Here is a 25,472-nt window from a genome sequence, read left to right as displayed (position 1 = left end):
CATTTGCAACAAACGTCCCACTAGAATCTACACAAAGTTAGTGATTTATAATCAATTTCCATAGCCATCACTTCAAAAGAGGACACAAATTTATAATTAAGTTCATCAAATCCATGGCATTCATCTTCTGAAGTGCAATCTTAGTAATTTTTTTAAAAATTTGTATTTAGCCTGCAAGTGTTGTGCACTATAAGAGAGGGTATTGTAAAAAATGCCATATAGGCTTTGCATCTCGTAGGTGTGGTGGGGGAAGGCATGGATTGAACCCCCCCCCCCCACACACACACATTGCTGACCTTAGACTATATAACTAGGCTTTGGTTTGAAGCATGGTAATTGAATAGGATTATTTGTAAGCAGGCTGGTTTTTGATAGCCACCATACATTTTTTTGGGTGTTCTGGCAATCAAATACTAGCAAAATCTGAGGACTCGTGTCATATTTTACACATAAATTTGAAATAAGTTACAAAATGCCATTTCAAATAATGTCCTCATAATTTGAGAAGACTTCCATGACCCCACCCACACCTACAACCCTTTAACTCTTCATTTGAAAAAGAAGAATTCCGGACATTTTTTTAAAAGTTAGAAATTCCATTTACAATTGACTTCCTACTAGAATCTATTTAAAGTTGGCGATTTGTAATCATTTTCCATAGTTGTCACTTCAAAAGAGGACCAAAATTGTAATCATTTTCCATAGCCATCATTTCAAAAGAAGACAAATTTTTGGCAATTAATTTCATCAAAAAATTGTATTTAGCCTACAAGTGTTGTGCATTGTAGGAGAGGGTTTTGAAAAAAATGCCATGCATAGGCTTTTCACCTCATAGGTGTGGTGGGCAGGTGTGTTCCTTGCGTTTCTGTGGGGTGGATAGGGATCGAACCCCATGATCTCTACATTGATGGTGTTCTCCCTTAACCAACCCATGGCAACGCTCGTGGGTTGAAAGCTCAGAAGTTCAAATCACAACAGGAGAAAAATAGTGCCAAAAATTGAATCACAACAGGAGAAAAATAGTGCCAAAAATTGAGCGGTTTCAAGCTTCTAGGATCAATTTAGTTCTCTTTGACAACCCCAAGCCGTGCTATATCTTGCATTTAAGGAGCGAGGCAAAAAAGAAGAAGAAAATAATGCAAATAACATCAATAAAATGATAGTAGGTGAGGGAGGGGTCAAAAAGCAACCTGTGTCTAAAAAGCAAAAGTGCTTTTAGTTGGAGCCTAAAAATAACAATGTGGTGAGAAGCAAACCTGTGGATGGGGGCACAAATTTGCTTGGGGTTAACGAACTTAACGAATCTCCAGGGGGGAGAGAGAAAAGTCAGTAATCACAATTTACGAACAGTCTGGCGCGCGCTTAGAAACAGGCTGGTGTTGGTGGACGTGTGGCAATGCATCGGTGGAAGGGAACGGGCACCAGTAGTACTACCTGCTCCGAGTAGAGCAGTCTGGCGCAGACACACGTTTTGCCTCCCATCCACTCCCGTGACTCGTACCCCTTGAAAAACCCTAGAAGCTCCATAGCCATCCTCCCCCCCCCCAGTTCCATGCACACGCTCCTCATGCTCCATAGCCTCAGAAGCTCCATGCCTCACAGTAGCCATAGCCTTAGCCACCTTCTCCTTGCAATATAGCCGCTACCCTTTCTTGTTGCCTCACCCTCGGGGTCTTCGCCATAGCTGCAGGTGGAATTTTCTGCCTTATCTCCACAGCTTCTATGGGAGAACGCATGGGTTCACCATCGAGAGGTAGATCGCTTCAAGAAGGAAAGGAAAACCCTGCCTAGACGGCTCAGCTTCACCTTGCCGCTTTTTCGTTTCAACGAAGGCCTGTTTCTTGCTTCATCTGGAAGCAAAACGCGAAAGCCTACAAAGCTCGCAAAGGAGTGACTAAGAAGGAACACTATCGTACTGCGGCGCCAAAGCGTTCTAGCAGAACAGCTATTCCAAGGTAAGCCATGGATAAAGTTTCTGCTACATGCTTCTACAGCCGTTTTAGTTCAGAGCGAGGTGAAGCAAGCAGCGGCAGGGCCAGCAGAAGCTAGCATGGCTAAATCATATGCCCTGGAGAAAGCCTTAGGATCTGTTGCCGAGGTCAGAGCCGGGGTTTTTACCCTAGCAGATTTCTCCCCTCCATAGTGGGCTGGGTAATGCGTGGTCGAAGCATCTTTCTGCTACGTAGTTATTTCTCCTGTTTCTCCAGATGCTCACTTTGAAACTCTCATTAGTATCTGATCTTACGAGCAGTAATGCTTCAGTGACGATTTGCATTTGCAAAAATGTGTGGCATCTATGACTGAATTCAGAGGTAACGTGGTTGCTGCATGTGTCTAGCTGGGGCATTTTCGATTGGAACTTGGAGATAGCTGGGGTGCTTCATTTTTCTCTTTATTGACTCTCCCTTGATTTGTGAAGCCCGAGGAAATTTGACAGTCCAAGGCCTTTGGAGACGTAGGGAAACACTTGCAGAATGCAGCGGCACACTTCTATCCAGGTCTGTAGGAAGAGAGTCAGAGCAGGAGGCTTTTGGTTTCGATTGACATGGATTATTGGCTATCTTGGTGTGGCAGTGGCAGCGTTATCCTCCACTTTGCTGTTCCCTGTTATCCTTTCCATATTCAGATCTCATGCCATCCACTCTGAACCGTATAAACTTCGGAAGGTAATAGATACACATTGTAAATTATGCATTGAATGCTAACAATGCTTCACCAACTTGTGATTTACAGAATGGCATTTAACTAAGTAGCTTATCCTATTTGCACAGCAAGGAGAAATCGTCAGAGTTGATGGCCTCAGATGGACTCAAGAGATGTCACCACATCTGTCCAGGACTGTGCAGTCTAGAGATAGAAAAGACTTGTTGGACTTCAAGAAGGTGATTGATCTTGTTTGTAATGAATCTTGCAGTCTATCTTCTACTTGGTTCCGTATTTGCACGAGTGCATGCGTGTTGGTGTATGTGTGCGTGTTTTCTACTTGCTTGTCTTCCCTTTACTCCAGAATCCAGATAAGTGATAGGAATCTAGCATGGTGGTTTTCTACTTGCTTGTCTGCCCTTTACTACAGAAACCTGCAGTTACTCATCGGTTTTGAAACCTTAGGTGGACGGTGTGAGCGATGCTAATTTGTAAGTTTTTTTAATGAGCAAGACAGCTGTGTAATCATTGTGCTTTATGTGGACAACATCATTCTTATGGTGGGTGAAACAAAGAAGTTTACAGTCATCTTCTGTCTCGCCATGCTCTCATGCTTGGGAAGATGTATCACTCTTAGGTCTAATATAGGGACCATAGGAGTAGGTGTAGAAGGCAGTATGGAGCATGAATCGGTGCAGTTGAGAAATCAGAGAACCATTTATCAAATCTGAACTGCAGGACCTAACCTCTATGATATTAGATATCTGTAGCCGAATTTGCACAGCGGGTTCACACCAGCCAGAAGTAGTAAATGCAGCCCTTTGTTTGCAAGTAGCTTTTAGCAAGGTTTGGTGAAACCGAACCACCGTGGGACTAGGGCCTTTGACACACTTTTACAATCAATGTGTATTAAACATTAAACGTGGCCATAGCCTTAACACATATCATAATCACTTTGCAGAAAAACGTAATAATTCTGGAAGCATCCACATAAAAGCTGAAAATATAGCTTGCGCATGTGACAGACACCACACTGGAATGGGCCGGTCCAGTGTGCCGGCCCCATGTGACACGCCCCTCCCCCCCACGCGTTCTTTATTGCCAAGGAATATTTTAACTCTACAAGCTTTTGGAGGTTTTCCTAGATTTGGGCAAAACTGGGTTATTCACATACAATACCATACATGATAACCATATAGAATCATGCGTTCATCATAATCACACACACAGTTCCATAAAAACCTAGTTAGCATCTTGTGCGGGTACTGGTTCTTCCCCTCATGCACTATAGGCCAAAACAGGCAAATAATAACCATAAGGAAAATACCACAAGAGATGGTGGTATAGTCGATAGGCATACGGTGTAGTCCTTACTTCAGTTTGGTATAACATTTAGGCCATCCAGAATAGTTGGTACAGCCCAGAAAAATATTGAAAAAAGAGGTGGCCAGCCCACAATCAAGGGCCGTACAAATGGGACCAAAAGGACACCAGAAATGGGCAGAAATTGGGGATGAATGTGCTAACACCCCCTCTCAGCACCAGATGTTGAACATAACTCCGAGAAGCCGAAGAAGTCGTCCTCTATCAAAGATAAAAGAAAGCGGCAACAAGAGGTACCAGGAAAGCTCCACAAGCAATCTCTACAACAATTCAGCACAAAAGTAACAGAACAAGCTGCCAGGTACACTGTTCTTCTAGAAGAGAATAACCATGTAGGTTGCGTTGTGCTGCTCCAAATATCGGTGCCAAACCCAAATATAAACACAGTGTCACAGGAATCCCTAGAAGCTTGTAGCTCCAAGAAGATAATACCCTCAAAAGAAAGAGTCCATATGCTCCAACTGTATACCAAGAGTAGCCAAATGCTGATAATAGCACCCTCCTCGAAGGTCGGCATCGCCAGATGTAAGAACTCAACTGCCTCCTCTGAAAACTGATGTCGAGACTCCATAGGCCCAACCAAATCCAAATCCAAATCCCAATCCTTCAATCCTTGGAAGTACCACTGTGGCCCAGGCATGGTCACGGGCACACCTGACCACAATCCAGAATCCTCACACAGAGTAAGAGGAAGAGGAACATCCACTGTAGTGGTAACTGAAGTAGTAGTAGCCTCCTCATTAGCATCATAGAACGTAGAAGCAGGCTCCTCCATAGAAGGCAAAGGGACCAGCAACACATTTTGGTCACTGGTTGACGAAGAAAGCTTTAGAGGCGAATTAATAGGAGAGAAATCCCCTTCAGAAGTTGTGAGCAAAGACAGCCCACTATCTTCCTCAAAAACATTACCAGATATATTATCCTGGCAAGGAGAAGTATGCACAGAAACTGAAGGCAGGGCAACACGAGAAACAAACTCCTCAGATGTGATGCCGTGAGCAAAACTGAGCAAAACTGAGCAAAACTGGCCCACTATCCTTCATTGCAGGAACATCTCCAAAAGAAGTATCCATAAGATCACTGGCTGCATAGCACCCAGAAGCAGAAAGCATATACCGATCACTGGCATCACCATACAGGTCACAAAGCAACTAGCACACATAAAAAGTAGAAGCATCATCAAGAGCATAGATGAAGTGTCGAAGAACCGAATCCTGACAATTCAGGAGGAGAAAGCCATAGATCTGTTCGTTAGTCTTCCTCCACCGACACACATCCTCCGCAGAGGCAAGGTCCGGCAAGCACCGATTCTTGTACGAGAGAAACTCCATCAAACCATACTCCCTGAGAATAGAAGTAACCTGCAACTTCCATGACTGAAAGTTACCACCATCCAACTTGTTTGCCTCATCAAGGAAATAACAAGAGAGTGGTACGGGAGCCAAATCTGAAGTTGTCATCATTGATCCAATCAATAGAACCAACTCTCAATAAAAACTGTCCAAATCAGAAAACGCTGATATAGGGTCTTTCCTCCCACCAAAACGCAGCCCTAAGAGGCTGGGCAGCACCCGAGAATATGCTGTGAGAGGTGCAAGAGGGAATGGCAACAACAAGGACAATAGCTTGGGCTCTCCTCAAGAAAAACGCACAAACTCTGAAGAAGAAGTGTCCTCCAAATGTACCAAGGGTGCCACCAAAGCCTGCAACACCAAATACCCCCTCTGCAAAGGAGCAAACCCACGGGAGAGGAAAAATGCAGCAAAGGAAGCTGCTGTCCTGAAGAAAACAGGCCGCCTATGTCCCAAACTCCACGTGGAAAAGAAGACGCTGGTCAACAAGTACCTGAAGGCTGTGTTGATGAAGCCAAACTGGAGGGCGCAGCAACCAGCAGGTTCAGTCCAGAAAACGCAGCAAAGGAAGCTGCAGATTTGAGAGAAAACGCAGAGGAGGAGGTGCTGAAAACAGTGCTGAATCTGGGGCAGCAAAGAGGTTGCTAAACCGGGAGCGATGATACCATGAAAGAGTGCACAGAGCGGAAGCAGAGTGGCACTAGAATGTGCTGAATAGAGAGTGCAAGAGAGAGAGAGAGATATGGAGAAAACTATACTGAATATACTGAAGCAAAACAGTCCCAAGCAAGAGACACTACAAGTCTCATAAGTGAGGGAGCAAAATATGTACAAGACTGAATGAATGATAAGAGGCCAGCCCCACCTATTTATAGGTGAGGAGGGCTGGCTGACTGGAGCTCAATAAGCTGGCCGACTGGAGCAGAGGAGTTGGCCGACTGGTAAAATACCAAAGGGCTGGGAAAAATCCCAGAAAAATATGGAAAAAAGGGGTGGCCAGCCCACAATCAAGGGCCATACAAATGGGACCAAAAGGACACTAGAAATGGGCAGAAACTAGGGATGAATGTGCTAACAATGTTGGTACAATATCTAAGACATTTGGAACAACCGGTAAAACAAGTACAAGACCGATACAAAGGTTGGCACAGCAGGTACATAGGCTAGTACACAAGGTAGATAGGCTAGTATAGCAATAGGGAGCTGGATTCAATAATTCTTTTGGTTGCGGCACAACTTGTAGGCAGCCAGGAGCACAAATGATGTGCAAGAGAAGGGGTGGACGGCTGATTTCTGGTTCTAGCATGAATTGATTTTTTTTTTTTGTGTGAGAGAGGTAGAGAGCTTGCCAAATAAGTAAGTAGAGCTCCAAATCTAGGGGTTACACAAACTTACCCAAATGTATGTCTACATCTCATAATGCCAATTGTTAAGCTAGTGCACACACACTTGCTCCAAATGTGTGCCTATACCTCATAATGATAAGTGAGTGTAGACACCCAAATAAGAGCATGTTTTAGCATTTAATCCTTCCCCAAATTCTCGGGTGCCTACTAGGTGTGCTTTCCAAGTGACACTTGGACCAAGTGACCATCTCTGTGTCTAGGGAACTGTCTCGGATGCCTAGACCAAGCTCCGGACTCTTGGCTCTTTGCAGTGGATAATTCCCATTCCCAAAGCTAATACTTTCCACATAATATGTGGCATCTTGGAGTCCACCAAACCCCTTTTACTCCGGAAAATGTCCATGCTGGTGACATTTCCTCCCCAAGCTTCTTAAAAGTTGTCCACAACTCGAACCTTCAAACCATATATCTAGGATATAATCATGTTCTATCAAGTGAGCAAGATGAGACGTCTCATAAATGCAATATAATTGAAAGAATCCATGTCCCAAATAAATGACTGAGACTAAATAAGTCCCTATAATACCAATATCCAAATCTTCATTTGGATGGAAGGACGCGTCACTAGCATTCCGAGACCACGCACAACATTGGTGCTCTTGTACAAGCACGTGGTACTCTCAAGAGCCGCACAAATAGGTGCCAATATAGAGCTTGAAAACTCAAGGCACACAAACAGGTGCCAGTACAGTGCTCGAAAGCTCAAGGCACACAAACAGGTGCCAGTATAGAGCCCAAAAGCTCAAGGCACACAAACAAGTGTCAGTCCAGAGCCAAAAGACTCAAGGCCACTCTACCACTTGGACTCCATGTTGGTTCTTTGACCACACACCTTGGAGGAGAGGTGGGGTCAAGTTAGAATGGGTCTTTGGCACACAAATAGGTGCCACTCTAGAGCCAAAAGACTCAAGGCCACTCCATTTGCACTTCATGTTGGTTCTCTGATCACGCACCTTGGAGGAGAGGTGGACTCTAGTCAAAATCACTCACATGCATAGATAGCTTGGTGCTCCATAAGCATTTCCACTACACATAGTTTATAGGCATTTTGGCCACTGAGATAATTCTAGAGAAAATCCTCGATCCATAACATATCATGTTTCATAAATATATCATATCCCAACAAAGCGAGTCATAAAATTGTAAATATATATGAACCATAAAAGCACAAAGCATCATATATATAAAAGTTTTCGAGCAAAGGATGCTCCATAAATATAGTCCATAATCCTTGGACAAATCCATCCGAAAACCATACAAACCAAGCTATTCAGCCGTTAACGATGTGTTTCCATGAAACAATTTAAGGAAAATCACACAGAATTGTCATTGTATGGACATACAAGGTTAAGTGTTTAGTAACTTTGCAAAACTCAAAGTATACTTAGTTTTTTGAAGAGAGAATATTGATCACAAGTACAAAAAGCCATTTCCAAAAATCCATAGTCTAGGTTGTCTTCTACTTATGCTCTTGACGCATAACTATGAATTGACTTGCCGTGCTTAGTAGCATTGATGGCAATTGTGGTCCCACTTTTGATCTTTGCCTTCCTTATGGTTGCAAGAAAGCCTGTGCTTTGATACCAATGAAACTGAACTGCTTGAGGGACTAGATAGAGCCTTTGACACACTTTTGGGACCATTAACGCGTAATGAACATTAAACATGGCCACAACTTTAACACACAACCATAATCAATTTGCATGAAAACATAATAATATTGGAAGCATCCACATAAAAGCTGAAAATAGAGCTTGCACATGTGACACCACATTGGGACTGGAATGTCCTTAGATATGTTTATCACCAAGGAGTATTTCAAATGGACAAGCTTTGGGGGTTCTCCCAGATTCGGGCAAAACCGAATTATTCACATACAATGCCATAGACACGATAGAGTTGCCTTCATCATAATCATACACATAAACCTAGTTAACATTCTTTGTGTTAATTGATTCTTCCCCTCATGCACAACAGGCCAACATATGCAAATGCCAAATATTCATATGTACCATAAGTAAAATACCACATAATCTCAACTGTAGAGATGGTGGTATAGTCAATAGGCCATCCGATACAACCCGTACAGTAGGCTGATACAACAATTAGTGCATTTGGTACATTTGATACAGCTAGTATAGTAGGCTGGTATAGCATTTAATGCATTTGGTATAGTTGGAAGCTGGTACATAGCAAGGTTGCATAAGTATGACGTACCTTATTATAACGTACGTTTTAGTGTATAGTACAGTATTGTACCGTACTGTATGGATCTGTACGTGGCAAGTTTCCCCCCTGTGACATGCGAGGGATTGATTGTAGTAAACAACCTTAGGCTTAACTAAACTTCACTTAATTATACTTAAGAGATAGACAATAGTGTCAATGTAATGCAATGCAGTTATATTAAATGCAATGGTTACAATGAAGATCTATAAATAGATCTATGCTTGTCCTAGATAAATATCCTTCTTGGGATGAGAGAGATACGCTAATGATGATGATGATGAATGTTCCTTTCTCCAATGCTGAGGTCCACCCTTTGGGATGCTGGCTTTCCTCTATGTAAGAGGCAGGAGATGACTATATGCTGATTGCCACTATGCCTGCCTTATGAATGCTGAACTGCTGCTACTCCACCCTTCCTCTAGCCTTGGGCTGAAGACCACCAAAACGTTGGAGATACCCTGGACTGAATGATGCTTCATGCTTTTATAGGTTAGTTTAAAGCTGGTCGGGCTGTGTAGCTGCTATCGGCCCTACGACTACATATAATAATAAGTCGGCTGCTAGAGAAAATACTTTGGTCGGCTGACTATTACCAGTCGGCATGCAAAATTATCTCCACGATTGACTATTACCAATCGGCTGCTGCAAATGCTTTGGTCGGCTGCTGTGTAAACACCTGTCAGCTGCCCAAAGTGCTTGCTTAATACTTGAATGCCATGCTTAGTGCTTGAATGCCATGCTTAATGCTTTTGAATGCTAAGAATGCCATGTCACTTGTACACCAATAGGGTGTGCATGTGACACTCCCCTTTGCTAAACTGTTCCTAAACGAGAGCTCTATGGTCTTGGAGCCTGGATCTAGTGCAGGCGTGCACCTGCTTTACGCAGCCGAGGCCGGCAGCAATCTCGAGGCGGTATGGGACGTCGCGAGGAGGAGATTGGTCGGTACGTCAACCTAGTTAGCTGAGCTTGGCTCGGTGGGGACAGCCAAGACTGTGGGCTTGCCCACGGCTGTCATGGTTGGGAGGTGAGTCAGGCCCCTTGCTTGTTTGTTTGTTCGTTTGTTTGCAGGATTCGAGTTTCGAACGATCGATCACGACGAGATCCGTGGGGATTTGACACCGAGCTACAATCTTGTGAGAGAAGTCTTATGGCAATTCGTCTTTGTAAGACTTATAAGAATGTAAACTTGGTTGAAACATATTATGAAAAGCAAACTAGGTAACAAATAAGACACATACCAAGTTGGGTGTGCTTATCCCATACTTCTCCCACCAAGATACGGGTTGAAATTGTGTTTCCCTAAGGATTGCCGTATCCTTGCCAAAGTGCTTACTACTATTGCGAAAGAGAAGAAGCTGATCCTCTATCTTCCTCTTTAGTTGAATGTCATCACCCACCAACCTTTCAATGTATGTAGACCACGCCTCCTCGAGCTCGCCATTGAGGTATTGCTCCTCACTTCTCCAAAGTGGGTGCAAAACATGGGCAGCAGCATGTATTGGGCGAATGAACCAATCCCAATGCTCATTCCAAATGCCCTTCATCTCTTGGACTTTGCCATTTATTAATGCTAGAGATAGTCATTGGGAAATGTGTAAAATACTTGCATTAGAGTAATCAACTTCAAAGTAAAGCAATGTTTATGAGTACCTTTCTCGGGGTAGAGAGACACAAGCATCAAGAGCTTCCCCGATCTTGTCCATGAACTCATACAAAAGTCCAAGTGTGCTGCCCTCCATATCAGTAAGACAAAGAACACTATACATTGGGTTGATGGCCTTCACAAAGCCATCCACTTGCTGCCACCAACTCTCGTTGAGAACCAACCAACCAAAGGTCTTTGACTTGGGGTTATTTCGGTTAGCCCAAGCTCCCCACTCACGGCATACGACGGTGCGCATTAAGTCATGGCACACTCTTAGCAACCTCTCCAAGACAAGAAACATGTATGCAAAGCGTGTTTTGGAGGGCTTGATAAGCTCCAAATCACTATTAGCTCTAAACATGTTCAAAACAGCACTACGCTTCGTGACAAAGTTGACCATGCTTGTTGCCGTATTATTTACCCATGGCAGCTTTCCTACGTCTTAAAGCATCAAATCCAAACTATGTGAAGCACATGGTGTCCATACAATTTAAGGAAACTCCTCCTCAAGCAGTCTTCCCATTGACACACAATTTGACCCATTGTCGGTAACTACCTGCACTATGTTCTTGGGGCCCATTTCAAGAACAGCTTGGCACATGTGGTTCATAATGTACTCTCCTGTAATGATGGTACTTGCAACGGATGCATCGATTGCACGAAGAAATTGTGTCCCTTTGCAAGTGGACACTAAAACATTGTACACATGGCGCCTCTTGACATCTGTCCATCCATCTCATAGCAAAGTGCAACTGTATTTTTCCCATGTTGCTTGAAGCGGTTTAAGCTCTTTCATGACACTAGCCGTCTCACTTCTAAGATTGGATGTGCAGATGCTCTCATACGACGGACCTTCCCATTCACACCCAATGTGAGAGATGGTTCTAATGGTCTTTTTCCAACGAGGAGTCCTTAATATATTAAAGGAAAATCCACATTGAATGAAGAGTCTTGTGATCTCCTTTGTTTCCTCTCTCATGTGTTGCTTTTGTAGCCCTGCAATAATGATGGTCTTCTTCAAATCAGCCCCTTTACTTTTCTTTTTGGGAGGTGGAGACGTCTCCCCTTCATCCTCCTCTTGAGGTCCATCCTCGGAATGCACCCTCTTGCATAGCCTTTCTTGGGCATCCCAATTTGGAAGCTCTTGTATAGGAATGGCACAAACTTTTGACTTCCATTCTTTCAAGGAATCAAGCAGCTCCTTGGGAACATTCACACACTCCCCAATGCCATAGCCTTTGGTATCGGAGAAGTGAGCCTTCAATCTTACAAGAGGACCACCATAAATAACCTTGCAATGGCGACATTCAAATTTCTTTGTTCCCGAATTCTCATACCCAGGAATCACCTTGACTTGATCCCAAAGTTTGTTTTGCCTCCAAAATGCTTCGTGCGTTTGCAAGAAAGTTGGTGTCTCATCAAAGAGAACAACCAAATGAAATTGAAAAGTACAATAAACTAACTGTCTTACAGTTATAAGAACTGTAAGTAAGACTCCTAGATGATTGTCATGGCCCTGTGAAAATGGAACAGCACAAGTGTGGGCATGGTGATTGCAGAGGCAGAATATTGAATGATTCACATGGGGGGTGCCCGGACAGAGTTAATGATGTGTGGACATCCCTAGGTGTGAAGGGGGGGGGACTAGAACATTAAACTTTAATGTTTATTAAAGTTTGCCCCTAGGCCTTAGTGGCCCCTAGGGACTTTTAAAGTTTGGGGCCCTAGGGATTATTTTGGGGAGGAGGGCCACTCCACTTTTGGAGTGTGTGTTTCTCTCTCCTCTCTCTCTCTCTCTCTTCCCTTTTGGGAGTCGTGGAGCAAAAGTGGGCTCTCATGCGTGGAAAAGCGGAGGAAACTCTGGTCGACTGCTGATTAGGGCTGTTGCTGCTGTTTTCTGTGAGCTGTGTGCTGGAGCAGGCCGTACAACAGTCGTACAGTGCTGTGTACGAACAGCAGGTACTGCTGTGGACAGGCGGCGCAGATAACCAGAGAGGGTACAGAGCTGTGGGACAGAGACAGGCGGCTGCAGCTGCTGAATTCAAGCAAGTACAGTTCTGTACTTTCTGCAGGTACACTGTACGGCCAGTTCTGGTGCAAGTACAGGTGCTGGCCAACACTGTTGCAGACGGCGCAGGCGACCAGCAGTACATCAGCGGGCGGCTACTTCTGGTTTTCTGCAGAAACAGTCTGTACAGTCAAGTACAAGCAAGTACAGTCAAGTACATACAAGTACAGTGTTGTTTTTCAGATCTGTACTTTCAAAGACAGCATAGAAGTGAACACAAGGAGGAGGGTACAGACAAGTACGTGCGTGTGTGTGAAGCAGGGTTGTGGAAACAAGTGCCTGCAAGTACAGATTGGTATCGTTGCTTCCTCCAGTGCTGTTTCACGAGCTGAATTTGGTAAGCTCCGCTTCTGTTCATCTATCTCTCTTTCTACTGCTTGATGTCTGTCAGATATGAGTTATCTGGCCTCGTGAGAGGAGGGGTATGGCAGATTGACAAGGGTTGAGACAGAGTTTGGACAGCACATGTATGTATGAGCTGAGATGTTGTATCATGCACTTGAGTTATGCCAGATGTATGCTCATGGCTGCCTTGCTTAGTGGTCTTGGCTGATCAGAGGGAGGCACAGTGTGTTATTGTGAAACACAGATCTGTGTGCATAGATCCTCTGTGCTAAGAAGGATTGTGGGCCGTCAGATTGGACATACAGGTGTAATCTCTTGGCTGATTTTTGTTGTACTCAGCCATTCATATTTTTGGAATTTAATAAAGAAATACCGCAAGGGGCGCCAAGCTTTGGGGCCAACAGGTGTCGCTTTGTTTTTCAGATTTGGGCACTCTAGCTCCAATCTGTTTTGTTTTCACATCTAGACTACACGTGGACGGGTGACTGCTAGTCTACCGCACGCTGGTTTCTATCAGAGGCCGGTTTCAAGGTTCCGTTGCCGGGACCAATCATCAACTTTCTGAAGGGGGTGAGCTCGTGGTTGCTTTGAAGAAAGCCATCGCTGAAAATTCAGCAAACATGTCTGATACAGAGGATGAGTACTTCTATCATGAAGAGGAAGAGCAAGAGACTTCTCCTGAGAGAGATGTATCCGAGGATATTTTTGCAGGAGAACAAGCTGCAGATGTTGAGCCTTATGAGGATGTAACACAGCCAGAAGATGTGCATGGTAAAGAGGATGATGATGCTCGGTTCAAAGATCGCTTGGCTAGTGTTATGGATACTTTTATGCAGCTCACACAGAGTGAGAGATTTGCTGAATTTATGAGATCTCGCACAGAGCCCGAGAAAAAGAAGAAGAAGGTTCGTTCAAAGAATCTTCCTCAGGGTCATAGTGGTACCACTCCACAAGATCCATCTTCTGCACAGTTTCCGAATATGCAGCATGCTTTTGGTGCTAATCCACAGAGTTCCTTCTATGGACAGCCACCTATTCCTCAGCAGAATATGCATCCAGGTTATTTTGGTGGTGGTTCGGTGTTCCAATCCATGACTGGGGGTTATCCTCAGGGAGGCATGGGTATGTATGGGCCTTTTGGAGCCAATTTTCAGCCTGGCATGCAAGGGAATATGTATGGTGGTATGCAGTCCGGTATGCAAGGAAATATGTTTGGAGGCAGGCAACCTGGGATGCAAGGCAATATGTTTGGTGGCGTGCAGCCAGGTATGCATAATGGAATGTTTGGAAACATGGCTGGAATGTATGGTATGCCTGGTGTGGGAATGGAAAATGTTGACCCAATGATGGGTATGAATGTAGGGGGCAACAATCTTACGAAACCACTTCCATATGATAATCTAACGCCTATGGGAAAGGCGAAGGATTACAAGGAAGGGGGAGCTGCACTGAAGTTTGACACATTCAGTGGGGCCAAGGATAAATTGAAAGCACTTACCTTTTTACAGCAGTTTGATGCTGCTTTTTCTGGTGGGAATTACACAGAGTCCTCTAAGGTGAGGAAAGCTGCCACTTTTCTCAAGGGCAATGCTTTGCAGTGGTGGTCTACTCTTCTTTTGCAGGGCATAGCACCCACTACATGGGTCCAATTTAAACAGGTTTTCTCTTCCGTATGGCTCACATCTACATTCGAGGTGGATGTTATGACCGCATGGCACAAATTGGATGCTTCAAAGTGTGATAGTTTGGAGGATTATAACAAGAAGTTTTGGGAAGCTTTACTCCCAGTGACTTCTTATTGTGCGGTGCCATTATCTGAGCAGGTAGAGAAGTATTGTTGTGGGCTGCCCAAGGAGGTACGAGATTATTGTATAAAGACGAGTAACGAACATGTCACAGATGATTGAAAATGCTATGACAGCTAATGCGTTACTCACAGGTGGTTCATCTGGGTTTAAAGGCAGTAAGAAATTGGGCAAGAAAGCTGAAAAATTTGGACATGCTTCTCGTGATGCTAAAGGGTCTTCAGAGACGAAGTATAAGAAGTTGCCAATGCCCAAGAGGACTTCTGAGGAAAGACAGGCTTTGAGAGATGCTCAAAAGTGTTTTTACTGTACTGAAGAGGGGCATATGTCATTCAATTGTCCCAAAAGAAAGTCCCAAAAGGACTCTGACAATAAAGGAGAGCCCAAGCCAAAGAAACAAAAACCTTCTGCAGGCTTAGTTCTTGATCTTGTGGGGGAACAGTCAGGTGGTGAAGCTACAGAGTTGTGCAGGGCATGGGGCAAAGTGAGAGATCAGAATGCCTTGATCTTCTTTGACACAGGTGCTAGAGTCAACTTCATTTCACCAGATTTGGCTGGCCGATTGGGGATTCGCGCAGAGGAGATGGGACCGTTACATGAGGCTAATATGGCTTGTCCAGGGTATGCAGAACCCGTCACTCCTATCATTGGGAAGCTTCGGCTTCATTTGCAGGGTTATGTGGATAGCGAAGAGTTCTTCATCATGCCTTTGGATGGCTGTGATGTTTTGTTGGGTATGCCATGGTGCCACAGGGTACATGCGGTGGTGGATACTTACAATAGGAAAATCACTCTGACTCATAGAGGGAAAGACCATGTATTGGATGTAAAACTCAAAGGGGAATCTGTTCCTATTGTATCCGCTTGGGCGATTTCATCAGTAATGAAAAAGCATCTTTCCGCGTACTTGATTTATGTAAAGGATGCACAGGATGATGAGTCTAAGTCTAATTTGTCAATGTTAGATAAGGACAGGACTGATTTCTTATGTGGGTTTCAAGACTGTTTTTCCGAGTCATTGCCAGGAGAACCACCTCCTGAGAGGCCAGAAGATCATGCCATAGATCTGATTCTTGGTAGTACTCCATCGAACAGACCGCCGTACCGTGTTAGTGCAGCCCAACAGGAAGAGATTATGAGTCAGGTGCAGGAGCTTTTGAATAAAGGGTTGATTCAGCCTAGCTCATCACCCTTTTGCTCACCTGTGCTCTTAGTGCAGAAGAAGGATGGTTCTTGGCGCATGTGTATTGATTACAGGGCGCTGAACAAGAATACCATCAAGAATCGATTCCCCATACCGAGGATCGATGACATCTTGGACCGCTTACAGGGCTCCACAGTTTTTAGTCGCATTGACTTGAAAAGCGGGTATCATCATATACGCATTAGACCCGAGGATGTGCATAAGACAGCATTCCGAACCACGTTTGGGTTGTATGAGTTCTTGGTTATGCCCTTTGGTTTGACAAATGCGCCTGCCACATTTAACAGAATGATGGACAGGATTTTCAGGCCTCATAGAGAGTTTGTGGGCACATTCTTTGATGATATGATTGTGCATTCACAAACTGAGGAAGAGCATAGAAGGCATTTGGCCATTGTGTTTGCAGAACTCAGAAACCATAGGTTGGTGGTTAATGGCAAGAAGAGTGAATTCTTTTTGCAAGAGATACATTTCTTGGGGCATATTGTGTCTGCGCATGGAGTCCGTATGGATCCAGCAAAAGTGGAAGCAATACTTAATTGGCCAGCTTTGAGGACCGTGCATGATGTACGTAGTTTTCTAGGATTGTGTTCCTATTACAGGCGTTACATACGGCACTTTGCTGAAATTGCTTCGCCTCTTCATGCTTTGACGAAGAAAGCAACTCCGTTTAGATGGGTTGATCGGGAAATTACAGCATTCAAAAAGCTCAAAGAAAAGCTTACTTCGGACCCAGTATTGGTGTTACCGGACCTCCGAAAGGCTTTTGTTGTCCAGTGTGATGCATGTGGAAGTAGCATTGGTGCAGTTCTCATGCAAGAGGGACATGTCATAGCCTATGAGAGTAGAGTTTTGCAAGATGCTGAGAAGCATTTACAGGTTTATGAGAAAGAGATGTTGGCTGTAATTCACGCTCTTTCTACATGGAAACACTATTTGCTTGGGGCTGATTTCACTGTACAGACAGATCATCAGACCTTGCGTTATTTCCTCACGCAGACCAAGCTTTTAGAGAAGCACATGCGTTGGGCAAACTTTTTGTCAATGTTTCACTTCCAGATTGTGCATGTGGAAGGCAAAAAGAATGTAGTGGCAGATGCTTTGTCACGCAAGCCACAGGTCTCTGCAGTTTCACTTGCTTATCATCATGAGCTTGATGAAATGAAAGAGCAATATGCCCATGATGAGGACTTTGAAAGGTTGTATGATCAGATGTCTGAGGGTCAGCGACATGAGCACTATACTCTCAGAGATGGGTTTTTATTGATGCATGGCAGACTGTGTGTTACCAGGCCATTGCGACTCAAGGTTATGATTGAAAGTCATGCTCCACCGTATGCGGTCATAGAGGTATTGACGCCACGGTCAAAGCAGTGGAGACTTTCTTTTATTGGCCAACCTTGAGAAGAGATGTTGATGCCTTTGTGAGGCAATGCATTGTATGTCAGAAGGTAAAGTTTGACCGTCAGAAGACACCAGGGTTATTACAGCCTTTACCTATTCCAGATAGACCTTGGGAGAGCATTGCCATGGATTTTGTATTTCATCTTCCACGGACACAAACCGGAAATGATGGCATCTGGACTATCATATGCAGGTTCAGTAAGCAGGCTCATTTCATTCCCGTGCGGAAGACGATCAAAGTGGATCATATGGTGAAGTTGTTCATGGCGAACATCTTCAAGTATCATGGCTTGCCTACGTCTATCATTAGTGACCGTGATCCACGGATGACGAGTTTGTTTTGGAGAGGGTTGTTCGACAACATGGGTACAACTCTCAAGTTTTCATCGTCATTTCATCCACAGACAGATGGTCAGTCAGAAGAGGCTAACTCTACAGTGTTGGATCTTCTCAAGTGTTATGTGTCAGAGCACAAGCAACAATGGGAAAAGTATCTTCCTTTGGTGGAGTTTGCATATAACAACACTGTACATACCTCGACAGGCAAGGCGCCTTTTGAGATTGTGGAAGGAGGGAAGAAGGTTCCACCCATTTTGCATACAAAGGATAAGATCTTTGAGGCTGATCAGTATGTGGAGAGCTTGGATGAAGCTTATCGGAGAGTTAAGTTGGCTCTCCAGAAAACTCAGCAGAAGCAAAAGAAAGTCGGAGACCGTCACAGACGTGATTTACAGTTTGCATTGGGTGATTGGGTTCTTTTGCGCTTTGAAAAGGCTAGACTCAAGAAGATGAAGGGTAAAGAGCGCTTATTCCCTAAGTTGAGCATGCGTTATTATGGGCCTTTTCAAGTTTTGGAAAAGATTGGTGAGGTAACCTATCGTTTGAAGTTACCAGATCACTGGAGGATTCACAATGCTTTTCACGTGAGTCTTCTTAGACCTTTCCGTGGGGATGTGCCTGAGGATGTATCAAATGAGGCTCAGCCGGAAGTTGAGGAACTTGATGAGGTTCTGATTCCAGAGCAGATACTGGCACATAAAGAAAGGAAGGTACGAGGTAAAGTTTCCCGTCGCTATCTTGTGAAGTTCAAGAACTATTCACCGATGGATGCGAAGTGGATGGAGGAAGGTGACTTAAGAGATTCACCTCAGGTTTTGCAGCTTTATCTCGATGCCTTTGAGTTAGAGCCGACTCTTGTTGTGGCTCATTCAGGTTCAGCAGAGCATGGGTCTGGAGCATTACCTGATGCTCAAGAGGGGGGTAGCACCTCCACTCCCTTGATACAGACAGGCTCAGATGACATCTAGAGGTCGCTTGGTGCAGTTTTTATCTCACCCGAAGGTACTGAGGCTGACAGTACATCTGTTTATGGGACTTCTATGATATATGTGTACTAGTCACATGAAATTTTGTGGATATGTATGGTTCACAGTGGTATACAACTTGGACTATTACTATGCCATTGGTTTGCAGTGAATGTTGATACATGTGTATGGCTTAGAGAGATTGGGACGCTGATCTTGCCATATTGTATATTTCACTTTGGATATTTTGCTGGATCACCAGAATGCAATCGAGGACGCTTGCCATTTTTCTAGAGGGGGGTATGTCATGGCCCTGTGAAAATGGATGGTGATTGCAGAGGCAGAATATTGAATGATTCACATGGGGGGTGCCCGGACAGAGTTAATGATGTGTGGACATCCCTAGGTGTGAAGGGGGGGAACTAGAACATTAAACTTTAATGTTTATTAAAGTTTGCCCCTAGGCCTTAGTGGCCCCTAGGGACTTTTAAAGTTTGGGGCCCTAGGGATTATTTTGGGGAGGAGGGCCACTCCACTTTTGGAGTGTGTGTTTCTCTCTCCTCTCTCTCTCTCTTCCCTTTTGGGAGTCGTGGAGCAAAAGTGGGCTCTCATGCGTGGAAAAGCGGAGGAAACTTTGGTCGACTGCTGATTAGGGCTGTTGCTGCTGTTTTCTGTGAGCTGTGTGCTGGAGCAGGCCGTACAACAGTCGTACAGTGCTGTGTACGAACAGCAGGTACTGCTGTGGACAGGCGGCGCAGATAACCAGAGAGGGTACAGAGCTGTGGGACAGAGACAGGCGGCTGCAGCTGCTGAATTCAGGCAAGTACAGTTCTGTACTTTCTGCAGGTACACTGTACGGCCAGTTTTGGTGCAAGTACAGGTGCTGGCCAACACTGTTGCAGACGGCGCAGGCGACCAGCAGTACATCAGCAGGCGGCTACTTCTGGTTTTCTGCAGAAACAGTCTGTACAGTCAAGTACAAGCAAGTACAGTCAAGTACATACAAGTACAGTGTTGTTTTTCAGATCTGTACTTTCAAAGACAGCATAGAAGTGAACACAAGGAGGAGGGTACAGACAAGTACGTGCGTGTGTGTGAAGCAGGGTTGTGGAAACAAGTGCCTGCAAGTACAAATTGGTACCGTTGCTTCCTCCAGTGCTGTTTCACGAGCTGAATTTGGTAAGCTCCGCTTCTGTTCATCTATCTCTCTTTCTACTGCTTGATGTCTGTCAGATATGAGTTATCTGGCCCCTTGTGAGAGGAGGGGTATGGCAGATTGACAAGGGTTGAGACAGAGTTTGGACAGCACATGTATGTATGAGCTGAGATGTTGTATCATGCACTTGAGTTATGCCAGATGTATGCTCATGGCTGCCTTGCTTAGTGGTCTTGGCTGATCAGAGGGAGGCACAGTGTTTTATTGTGAAACACAGATCTGTGTGCATAGATCCTTTGTGCTAAGAAGGATTGTGGGCCGTCAGATTGGACATACAGGTGTAATCTCTTGGCTGATTTTTGTTGTACTCAGCCATTCATATTTTTGGAATTTAATAAAGAAATACCGCAAGGGGCGCCAAGCTTTGGGGCCAACAGGTGTCGCTTTGTTTTTCTTGGGCACTCTAGCTCCAATCTGTTTTGTTTTCACATCTAGACTACACGTGGACGGGTGACTGCTAGTCTACCGCACTCTGGTTTCTATCAGAGGCCGGTTTCAATGATACTGAGTAGAAAATACTGGAAAATGTAATAAACTTTGCTCAGGATCTCTAAAAAGATCACTACTCTCCTCCAAAATCTGTAAACTCTTGTCATAGAAGAAAGTCTCCACAGATACAAAACAGCTCCCGAAACAGATCCTCAAGTGAAGTAGTTGGAGATGGGCCCCCTCTGAGTATAGAAAATTCCTGTGGGAAGCAAAACGCAGCCAAAACACTGCTGTCCAGCAAAAAACAGCACTCCACCGCCAACAGAAGGCAAGGAACATGAAGAAACCGGAAACCGTGTAGGCCAGGAACAAAACGCAGGTATAGATGCTCCAAAATCAACAAAATGCTGAATGAAATCAGAAATTCAGTATCCTCCTCGAGTACCAAACTGCCTCCAAAGCCACAATCCAAACAAGAAACCCCCTTTGCAAGTGATCTGTGTCCATTGGAGAAAAAAACGCAGCCAAACAAGGGCTACAAACCTGAAAATTCAGGTCAAGCAGTGTACACACTTCCTATGAGGAAAAACGCTGAAGAGAAAGTACCTTCGGGTCCAACGGATGAAGCCCAAGTGAAGGTAGAGCTACCAGCAGAAATCAGTTGAGAGCTTTGTCACTTGCCACATGAACAGTGTCTATCTGTGGTACCATTAACTAAACACGATCTTGTTTGGTATGTGCCGCCAGGAACATGATGTTCCGGAGGATAAAATCGCTAGTTTGGATGTCAAAGCGCTAGTCTATGCCATGCATGATGAAGCTGATGTGTCTATCATGGAAGTTTTTTCTGTTCGCTGTCAAAGTATGTACCTCAATGCGCACAACATGGGCATGTCTTAAGTTGTGGCAGGCATTCCTGACTCTTGAAAAGAGTTAGATTTGATTTATAAGATTGTGCCTCTGAGCTGTTGAAAGGGGCTTTTACTAGAATGAGTCCAGAAAAATGCAGCAACCATGGCTGCAAATCTGAAAACGCAGAGGTATTCGGGGCAGTAGAAAGGGCAAATTTTGGAAGCGCAGAAGAAATAGGTACACCCAAGCCTCAGATCAGCAAATCGGCATCAGAAAACTTGTAGGAGAAAAAACGCAGCATGTAGGCTGCTGCTGTCATGCACAGAATAGGCGGCCAGCACTACAAGGGGGGTGCTGAATACTGAAGACTTGCTGCAAAACTGCTGTAGACGACACCTGTAGAAAAAACACAGCACTCCAAGGTGCTGTTGCCCTGAAAACAGAGCAGCCGATAGGTGAAGAAGGGATCTTAGGGGTCAAACCTGTAAAGGATGACCTCGGGTTGCAATGGAGAAGCGCCTGGAAGAGGCAGGCGACCAGCAGAAAACCTGAAGAAAAAACGCAGATCTGTCCATCTGCAAAAAAACGCAGAAACGCAGGAGGTAGAGCAGGGAGCATCCAACACTGAAGATCACCGGCGCTCTGATTCCATGATAGAATGTGCAGCGGAAGAAGGGAAAGTGAAAGCACAGGAGAGAGAGAGAGTGAGAGAGAGAGATGGAGAGGAAACACACGTGAACCTGCTCTCGATATCATCATCCAAAGGAATGCATGTCCCAAGCAAGAGGGGAGAAGGCCTCGTATGTGAGGGATTGCAACAAACAATGCTAAGCAAGCAGTGAAGAATGAGGGAGGCAAGCTAGCTATATATATGCCCATATGAAGGCAGTTGACTAGGGAAAAAGGTCCTCCACGACTAGGGAAAAAAGCCCAAGACTCCATAAAATGGGGAATAATATGGGAAAACATATGTGAGGGGTGACCAGTCCCTCTAGCTAACATGGTCAGCCCGGACACCAAACAAGAAGCCCGTAACAAGGGGATGATGTCTAACATGCCTCCTGGTAGAGCATAGGTGACAAATGCGGTCATCCGAGATTTGATGCACATATCACCCTATCTCAACCCGCAGCTTGTGTGATGAGGTCTGGATCTGTCCAATGACACAACGTATCCCATGCGACAGGTGTACATCCATGTAGGTCGGGCGGGTGATAAAATCATCTAGTGAGGTGTAGAAAATGGCTCTTGTAATAAGCTATTTTCGTGCTTGAGGGCTCGAGGGGACTAGTCCATGTCCTGTCTGTGTCCACTCTGACGATATCCATCCTAATCATGTGGTTTTGCTCTGAGCGGGTGAGATCCAAAAATGGACAATCCAGGCTATACTGAAAGGGTGGTAGTGCCTCTATCCGCAAACCATGATCTCACTGAGCATACCAGCACAATGACTATCTCCATCCTCTGCCAAATGTATGGATGAGGTCAATGCCAATCGGGAGTACCGCTGTTGAGGGAGCTCCCATAGTCGCTGTAAAAAGGATGCTTGGAATAGGGCATCGGTCATGACGGGTCCGCACCCAGCTTAGCTCGAACAATCTCATGTGGTACCGATGATTTGCTCTGAATCATGCAGGCAATCATCATAATCAATGGTCTCTCCATTTGTCTCCATTCCTCATCCGTCCCTGTGATGTATGCTGGGCCCCCAAATTGGAGCTCCATACAAGAGGGTCAGTGTGACAAGTATATCAAATAGCCACAGTTTGGTGCGCGGCTCCTGAAACTGTATATGTGCACACTACCTCTCAAGTGCCCCCAAGGCTGCATGCCCTCGAGCTAATCTAGCTGCTGTTGTCTCCTTCAGTAGGGAGAAACGCAGTCCTGTGAAAGTAACTCCCAAGTAGACATATGACCTGACGTACTCAACCGGCTCCCCTCGGAAGTGAATTGAGGTTCTGATCTCTTCACCCATGCCTGTGTGGTGTTAAACACCATAACCTTGGTTTTCCCAAGGTTCACTGTCAGATCTCTATCCACCGGAGAGTCTGAGATTAGGACAATATCATCTGCATATAACAAGATGGGTATCAACATCCCTGCCAGGCATGTCCCTGGTCCTCCCAATCTGTCTACATAATCGGAGACCACATCAATGTACAATCCAAAGAGGGTGGGTGATAGCGGGCATCCCTGCTTCACCTCTATCTTGCTAGTCACCATATCGGATAGTCCACCTGGAGCTCGGACTTTGCTTGTCATAGACTCATACAAAGCATATATCTCCTACTACATATCCTCAGGTAGCTCAATGTCATGCAATCTGTCATAAGCCTGGCATATGGTACGGTATCGAAGGCTTTGTGGAAGTCCACAAAGTAGCAATAAATCCGTCTCTTCTGTGCCCTGTCCTCTTCAATAAGTGCCCGAAGTGTCAGAATGTGTAGTAAATCCTCTCCTGAAGCCAGCCTGTCCTCCCTGTGCTCAATGACCATGCCTCTGCCTAGCGGCTCAGCTTTGACTCCAATATAGAGAGAGACGATTCGGTACCTACTGCGCGACAGCTCCACTCCCGGACAGTTCGACTCCTCGACAAGAGGAAAGAAAGGATTTTTTTTATAAACAAGACCTTGAAATTTTGAAATGCGAGTTTCAAACCCGAAAAGTTTCGTACACATTTCGAAAATTTTTGCCAAGGATGAAACGCGTTTCGTAGCAACACTGTTGGTGGCCAGGCAGCCGAGACTAGTCCAGCCAGGAGGCCAGGCCAAATGGTTGCCCAGCAGCCGGTCGGCCATGCATGGGGGCTGGCCAGCAGCCCAGAGCATGTGCAAATGGCTAGCCAGGACAGCCAGTGTGAACACGATGGCATAAAGGCATTCATTGCCAACTTGACCAAGTCCTGGAGAATTAAAACAGGCCGACCTTTGTTTGGGCCAGCTGACCAGATCATTGAAAGGGTATAAATACCCAAGGCATAAATCAGTCCCTTCATCTCATTATTCACAAAGGGTTGCTGCGTTCCAAGGGCCAGGACAGCCAAGGGGAAGTGGTGAAGAAGTGCAGGTCAAGAACCAGTCTTTATTTTAGATTTACATCATTCTAATAAAGCAAATACACCATTCGTGGTGGGGGGCCCTTCAGAGGGTATTCGGGACCCAATATTGTTTATGTTGTGCGTTATATTGGTCACGAACGATTGCTGAATTCTGAGCGTTGAAGTTATCGATTCTTCCACCGAGCTTCTGCATGTTACATTGGTATTAGAGCCTTCTTCAAGTGTGAAGATTCAGCCAGAAAACTAGGGAAAAAGAAAGAATTTTTTTCTTGCTTGTGTGGTTGGTTTCTAGACTCCGGCGGACCACCCCTTTCGGTGTGACTCTCGACCCTAGGAGGACGGTTGGTTTTTAGCCTCCGGACGCCTCTAGAAGTCTCCCACACGCAAAGTGGATAGTCAGATTGCACTTCGGAAAGGAAGTGCATTTTCCCGCTATGGCAAGCTTTGACGAAGAGATAGAACGACGAACTTTGGAACAAAGAGCACCAGGCAGTCCTTCGAGGGCGGGAGACATGAGTGTGCATGATATGTTCCAGCAGATGATGCGAGCAATCATAGAACATAGCACCGAATTGGAAGAGCAGCAGGTGCAGATCTTAGCCTTGGAAGAGCGCATCTGTTGTCCAATCCTTTTTTCTCCGTTTTCGCCTCCCTCTCTTCCCGTTTCTTAGATTCCGACAGCAGATCCTCTAGCGAATGGCCCTTTTGAAGAGTTACAACTGCAGCCGAGTTCGATGCTCGAGTTTCAGATCCGAGCAATGGAGATTCGATTGATAAAAGACCGTGCGGCAAGATCTCGTGCTGCTGCACAAGATGACGCTAGGTGACGTGTGGAACGCGAAAGATATCTTGCGGCTTTGGATGCAAGAATGACACCGTCAGCTTGCTTGAGTTATCCTCTTGAGAGGATGAACTTCAGTAAGTATAATGGTAAACTTGACTCCACAACTCTTTATTCTTGGTTGCATCAATTTGAAGCTTTTTTTGCTGTAGTTAGAAAGAATGACACTGACAGAGTGATCTTGGCTAGTTGGTATTTGAAAGGTGAGGCTGTCCCTTGTATATTAGGTATGGAAACTTATGTCTAAGACGAGTTTGTCCTCGAGCTTAAGCGGCTGTTTCTATC

The 25,472-nt window shown here is 45.0% G+C and overlaps 1 protein-coding gene across 1 annotated transcript in view; it reads left to right on the top strand.

Annotated features, from left to right (window-relative positions):
- The first annotated feature begins 1,242 nt into the window (after positions 1-1,242).
- Positions 1,243-25,472, top strand: part of LOC147633308 (O-fucosyltransferase 38-like) — a 39,790-nt gene continuing 15,560 nt past the window's right edge. The window contains exons 1-2 of the mRNA XM_086806355.1: positions 1,243-2,666; positions 2,772-2,882. Coding sequence (XP_086662481.1) covers positions 2,475-2,666; positions 2,772-2,882 — 303 coding nt within the window. The 5' untranslated portion in view covers positions 1,243-2,474. The remainder of the gene's footprint in view (positions 2,667-2,771; positions 2,883-25,472) is intronic.

The sequence above is a fragment of the Cibotium barometz genome, chromosome 12 (assembly GCF_041138505.1).
Source record: "Cibotium barometz isolate CiBa-2024 chromosome 12, ASM4113850v1, whole genome shotgun sequence".
Taxonomy (NCBI): Eukaryota; Viridiplantae; Streptophyta; class Polypodiopsida; order Cyatheales; family Cibotiaceae; genus Cibotium; species Cibotium barometz.
The sequence above is the reverse complement of the archived record's forward strand: the minus strand, read 5'-3'. Positions and strand labels throughout refer to the sequence as shown.